At 38.4% G+C, this 7,036-nt stretch overlaps 1 protein-coding gene across 1 annotated transcript in view; it reads left to right on the top strand.

Moving 5' to 3' along the window:
- The first annotated feature begins 954 nt into the window (after positions 1-954).
- The window catches only part of LOC103077690 (alpha-2-macroglobulin-like), a 41,043-nt gene continuing 34,961 nt past the window's right edge, over positions 955-7,036 (top strand). The window contains exons 1-4 of the mRNA XM_007469355.1: positions 955-1,070; positions 3,331-3,514; positions 6,085-6,244; positions 6,406-6,458. Of these exons, the coding sequence (XP_007469417.1) occupies positions 985-1,070; positions 3,331-3,514; positions 6,085-6,244; positions 6,406-6,458 (483 nt within the window). The 5' untranslated portion in view covers positions 955-984. The remainder of the gene's footprint in view (positions 1,071-3,330; positions 3,515-6,084; positions 6,245-6,405; positions 6,459-7,036) is intronic.

Raw genomic sequence — 7,036 nt, forward strand, 5'->3', positions numbered from 1 at the left:
TTTACACCTGCAAGAATGTGCAATCTGTTTCTTCATATTTGATCACCCATCTCCATGATTTTGTATGATTCCTAGACCAACTAGGCTCAATAAACACTTACAAAACAATCAAACAGTTGGATGAATGAATGGATGAATGGATGGGCGGATGGATGGACAGATGCATGGATGAATAAAATAGTTAATATGACTAAAGATTGAAGGGGAGTTGCACATTTAGAAGGCAGTAACAAAATGTGTTTGTATAGTAGATGGTAAAGGCAATTGGTGTCTTTGTTAGGCACTGTAAGTCAAAGCTTGTTTCTGAGGTCCTGCTACTTCTCCTTTCATCTTTTCACTTCCTTAGTACAGGAAAATATTTCTATTATCATTCTCCCAGAACCTAGCTCTTTATCTGCAGTCCAGTAATACCCCCAAGCTCAGAAAGCTATTCTTTCACCCCAATGTCTTTTGCATAGAGGACTCTGCTGAGTTCTGAGACTGCTTCAACATCTGATGGAGGACTTGCAGGCAGACTGACTTGTAGTGAAATACCTATTTTGAGCCTGTCCTGTGTTGCTTAAATTATAGCTTCCCCTGCCAGCTACTCATGCAAGAGATGTGAGGAAAGCCATACAAGGCACTATGGGGAAGTGGGAAGGAGGGAGTAAGAGAGAGAAGGGGTTGAAAAGCCGATTAGCTGCTTCTCGGTAAAACCCAGGGAAAGTGAGCACTAATGGGAATGTGGATTTTATTATCCCTCCAGGAATCCTATTTAGCCCACCAGGAATTAACCTTGACTGTAATTAAGCCCTGGGAGCAATGACCCTTTCAGAGAATGTTCAAAGACCTCTACTTTGTTTAGACACCTTGTGTGGGTGGAACTTCCTGTTTACACAGAGAACAGCATAGCCTAGCTGCTCTGAGGAATGTTTGGGACCAGACCAGTTGCAGGGAGGAAGGCACAATACCGTCTGGTCTCCTCTGGCCGCTTCTCCCTGCAGCATGGGGAAGAACAAACTCCTCCATCCGAGCCTTACTCTCCTGCTTCTGGTCTTCCTGCCCACAGATGCCTCCGTCTCTGGAATGCCGTGAGTTTCACATAGAGCATAAACTTGAAGAGTCCTTTCCTTTACTTCAGATCCTCCTTATCATCCATTTGTCTTCCCTATGGAACTGTCACCTTCTTATCTTTAAGGTGTCTTCCAATTATGAGATTTTACAAATCTGGTTTATTCAGTCTTCACTTATTCTTAATCATTTTTCTCCAACTCTCTGCATCTCTGCATCTCTGAATCTCTCAGTTCTCTGGGGAATACAAAGACTTTCTAAAGGGCATATTGCAAAGTGATTCTTTTAAAGGAATCAATTTTCAGATCCTCACATTCATATTGATCTGCTTGAGACCATATGCTATTTATCCTTTCTTACCTCCCCTTTCTTAATTTCCTATCTTTCACTTTAAAAGAGAAAGACAAACCTCCCTCAATCAGATGTTACTGTGGAACACTGTCCTGGAGTATAAACATCTCTAGGGTGCCAAATAAAGGAGCAATTTGAAATACCGATGTTGATGTTGAGAAAGCAAAGGACTCTAATGACAGGAGAAAAAATCCTTTTGCAGATCTTGTGGCGACGAATTCTCTGTTTCAACAAAATTGAAGGAAGATCTAAGGGAAATACCAGCTGATAAATAATTAGCAGCAATTCTTGATAATAGGGTACTGGGTGATCTTTGGCATGTAATGCAGAAGGAGTTACAAGAACTGGTAAAAATGATATAATTGTTTCATCTGTCATTTATTTACTTTCATGTGAACAACTTTTCATGGTACTTATATCTACACAAACGAAAAACAGCAACAGAGTTAATGTTAGACCTTATTTAATTCTTGCAATAAGGAATATCCATCCATGGATACATAAGAACAACTCATTATTTTCATTAAAGATGTACTTCAAAAGTATTTTGATTTTATATATAATAAATATGAATCATAATTTGTAATATATTTATTTTGTTTTGATCAGTTGTATACTAGTAAGACTTTTGAAAACAATTCAATCCAGAAGAAAATGTTTAACATTTACAGCTTGAAGGTCACATTAAATTTAAGAGAAGAGTTACAGTTAAATTTATATACCCACATATAATATTTCATATATATGTGTATATACATATATATATGCGTGTGTGTGTGTGTATATATATACATATATATATGTATATACACACATATATATATAAACAAAGAAGGAAGAGTGATCCATAAAATATTTTGAAGCATAGAAATGTTCGGACAAACTTCTGTGTGGTAAATGGCATGAAAGTTCACGAAGGAAAAGGGGGAAAGATGCTAAATTTCTGATCATTACAAAAAGAACATTTTGGTGTATTTTTTAAATAGATCATACTGGATATCTTATCACTATGATATTTAAGATTCGATGGGAGACATACAAAAAAGTAATGTAAGTTTTAATTTAAAATGTCATCAAAAATATTTTACTATTGTTTAAACTTGTGATAAAAAAATAGATGTTTACTTGAATACATGTAAGGAGGGCATAGTGTCTAAAAATAGGAATTCTGTGAGCAAAAATGTTTGAAAACTCGAGTGTCAATAAAATTATATATGAGAGTATTGAGAAAGTTTCTGTTCTGTTCATGAGGACCCCAAATTCAATCTCTAGGAGACCATTCTTGAGTAGACCATTTTTGTCTACCCTGAGTTGAAAGGCAAATATTTAATATGCAAACATCCAGGGTTAGATGACACACTAAGATTTCATTAGTTGCTTAACACACTGAGACTTTAAACTAAGGACTCTCCTTAAGCCTCAGAGTGGAAATCAAGAACTTGCCATTCCATTTTTACAGGCTTGTTTTATATATATACATATACATATATATATATATATATATATATATAAAGTTCTGTAAGTGGATTGGTTTCTATAGTGTTCCACATGAGAACTTGCTTGCTTTTTACAGCAACCCTAATGTAAAATAGATTTACAGCATAAATATATATAATTAGCATATTTTTATTTGAATTCAGATGCTCACAGATTGATATTTGGGTTCCTTAAAGTGAGATATACCTGCAAATGTTAACCTCTTAAAGGCTCACTTCAAGTAAAATGTTCACTGACATGGCACTGACGATGGAAAGGGGAGTAATTCTCATGCATGCCCTCCAACGGCAGAGATCAATTTCATGCTTATCAACATGTCTTCTCTTGGCATAGAACTAACGATAGTAACAAGAACTACGGCGGAAGTTAGTGCTGCTGGTAATAATGCCTCGCCTCCTACACTCTCCTCTAACTGGATTCCCCCATCCCCAGGCACTACATGGTGCTGGTCCCCTCCCTGCTCCACACTGGGACCTCTGAGAAGGGCTGCCTCCTTCTGAGGCACCTGAATGAGACGGTGACCGTAAGCGCCTCCTTGGAGTCCCTCAGAGAGAACAGAAGCCTCTTTACTGACGTGGTGGCAAAGGAAGATTTATTCCACTGTGTCTCCTTCACTGTGAGTATGGCTGTTTGACTTAAAATACTTGTTTCTATCGGTTGGGAACATAGGCAACCAGAATTCAGTCAAGATAAGACTTTGAGAGGCTGGCATGGACTTCAAGAAGGAATCTAAATGTAGCGACTAAGTGTAGAAATTAAGAAGCAATGCATGAATTTCCAATATAAATAATGGTAGACCAATATTTATAGAGATATTAAAATCAACTTAATGATTAGAGAAAATTCCTATTAGCCAGGAAAAAAAAAAGCAGTATGCACTAGACAAAGGGAAAATATGAATTCTCCTGAAAATTAAAATGGAAAAAATACTAACAAAGAAAACTAGGCCAGTGTTTAACATAAGCCCCAGTAGTGGGCTGACAGGAACACACCACCCCATACTCTTTCTAAGAGTGAACTTGTAGAAATTACCATGAGTGACTATCCAATAGCTCTTCAGAGTTGCCCATATATAGAATCCTTACAGCGTACAGCCAATAATATGTTGCAGTTTCCTTTCTCATAGCCTTAAGAGATGCTTCTACCATGCTCTTTTACCACATAACATCAGTTTGGTAAAGTTCAGTGTATAAGTGAATCAAAACTGTATTAGCGAGCTCGGGCGGCGGGAGGACCGGCAGCGGCCAGGCAGCCCAGCTTCACCAAGGCTCTCGGCGTGCGCGGCTCGCAGGCCCCCGGCACGCGCCAGCCCCGCCGCCACCCTGGCCAAGAGGAAGGTCAGCTCCGCCGACGGGGCGGCGAAGGAGGAGCCCAATAGGAGGCTGGCAAGGCTGTCAGCAAAACCGGCTCCTGAAAAAGTGGAAACGAAGCCAAAAAAGCAGCAGGAAAGGATAAATCTTCAGACAAAAAAGTGCGAACAAAAAGGAAAAGGGGAGCAAAGGGAAAACAGGCCGAAGTGGCTAACCAAGAGACTAAAGAAGACTCACCTGCAGAAAACGGAGAAACTAAAAACGAGGAGGGACCAGCCTCTGATGAAGCAGGAGAGAAAGAAGCCAAGTCTAATGAATATCACACACTTGGTCCTATCAGTGGTTCCTGTCTCCCTTCTTGTACAATAGAGGAATATTTTTATCAACTATTTCGTAAAGGCAAGTATTTTAGTAGCTTTAGAAACATTTTTAAAAAGGAGGGAATCCTACCTCATCCCATTTTTTAAGTGTAAATGCTTTTTTTTAAGAGGTGAAATCATTTGCTGGTTGTTTATTTTTTGGTACAACCAGAAAACAGTGGGATATTGAATGTGGCAGGCATTGTCTTGGGTGCCAGCTTAACATTCCATAGATGGGGCGATATTTTATATCCTATAGTACAAAGCATACTAAATGGCAGTTTGGAGTCAGTTGTGCATTTAATGCCTTGAACACTTTAAATTACTTCTCTTCCCATGTTGTTTTTGGTAGAATTATTTCCTAAAGCAAACCACTCACCCCTTGATCTTGGCTCTCCTGGTCAGAATTTTGTGCACTCTGTAACATGTTTGGTCGTGGTAGTCCAGTTCTTCTAGTAACTTTGTTAATGTGCTGTGAACGACTGACAGTTTGGGTATGTAGTGTATATGATATTAAACTGTGAATTAGTGGACTTACGATGTAACAGCATATTAATATTTGAAGGTATTGGTACTTGATAGCCTGTCAAGGAAAATTTGCCTCCAAATTTTAAGCTGGAAGGTCACTGGAATAACTGTTCAGAAAAGAATCACAACTGCATGATTTTTGGTATGTATGTTAAGAATTGTGTACAAATTGAAATGTCTGTGTACTGATCCTCAAAACAACCAATAAAACATCTCAATTATGAAAGAAAAAAAAACTGTATTAGCTGATTTGCAGCAACCTGGATGGACCTGGAGATGATCATACTAAGTGAAGTAAGTCAGACAGAGAAAGACAAATATCATATGATATTGCTTATATGCAGAATCTAAAAACAAATGGATACAAATGAACTTATTTACAAAACAGAAACAGACTCACAGACTTGGAGACAAACATGGTTATCGGGGGAAGGGTGGGGAGGAGGATAGATTGAGTTTGGAATCGACACGTACACACGGCTATATTTAAAATAGATAACCAACAAGGACCTACTGTATAGCACAGGGAACTCTGCTCAATATCCTGTAATAACCTCAATGGGAAAAGGATTTGAAAAAGAATAGATACATGTATGTGTATAACTGAATCACCTTGCTATACACCCGAAACTAACACAACATTGTTAATCAACTCTACTCCAACATAAAATAAAAATTTAAAAATGAATAAATAAATATAGCAAAAACATTTTTTAAAAACCTGTATCGGCTGATCTGTAAGGAGATGTGAGTATCATTTATGACCTCTCTCACTGATGTAATTTCCTCCATCCTGTGTTGTGTCTTCCCATTTGTAAATGACAGAAGTCATTCTGTCTGTGAATTTCTGTCCATGCCAAATTTCCCTGATGAGAATGAGAGAGTGAAATTAAGTAAAAGGGACAAGATCCCCAGGGAGAAGTGGGACAGGGACTGGAGGAGGAAACTTGGCAGATGAACAGGTTCTCAGGATCTCTCCTATATTTCAGATCCCAAGATCTCCATCCAATGAGGAGGTAATGTTCCTCACTATCCAAGTGAAAGGACCAACGCAAGAATTCAAGAAGCGGACCACAGTGTTGGTTAAAAATGAAGAGAGTCTGGTCTTTGTCCAGACAGACAAACCCATCTACAAACCAGAGCAGACAGGTACAAAAAGGCCTATGGTCAGGACAACTTCAAAAAAGAAAGATCTTCCTCCCCTGTGTATTCCCCAGTCAAAGGAATCCTGGTTCCCTTATAGTCTGTCTTACTAGCCTATAGGCCTGGCTTCAGGTTTCTGGGACTCATGAAAAATATTTCTGTTTCAGTGAAATTTCGTGTTGTCTTGTTGGATGAAAATTTTCACCCCCTGAATGAGTTGGTAAGTGTCCTAATATCGATCTAGAATTATTATTATCTATATAAACAGGCTGAGAGTTTGTTTTTGGTGTTGGCGGAGAACCAGGGAGAGGAAGAATCTGGTACTGAAAGCAGTGCTTTCTGGCGTTGCCATAGTGCAAGATCCTCATTTAAAACAGTATTCTGGGTCAAGAGAGTAGCTGATTCTTTCTTGGTACTGATACTTGGTCAGTTGTCACACAAACTTACTCTTTAGAAAATTCTCAATTAGCCAAACTAGAAAGATACACTATATAATAAATAAACCATCAAAAAACTTAGGTTTAAATGACTTCTCAAAGATTCAAACTTTTCCTAAACACAAAACCTCTCCTATAAAGGAAGGAGAGTGTAATCAATGTTTGTTCCTCAAGACTAACACTCTCAATTTTAATGTAGACAAGAAACCAAAGTCTTAATTTTTCTCTCCTAGATTTAGTCCTCAACCACATTTTCTTATCTCAGAAAGAGGCAATTTTCAATGAAAAGCCAGGGACTCTGTTGACTATAGCCCCTCCGCCGCCAACTTCCTTTCCCCCTCTTAAAAGTGTTCTCTTTCCC

The sequence above is a fragment of the Lipotes vexillifer genome, unplaced genomic scaffold (assembly GCF_000442215.2).
Source record: "Lipotes vexillifer unplaced genomic scaffold, Lipotes_vexillifer_v1.1 scaffold395, whole genome shotgun sequence".
NCBI lineage: Eukaryota > Metazoa > Chordata > Mammalia > Artiodactyla > Lipotidae > Lipotes > Lipotes vexillifer.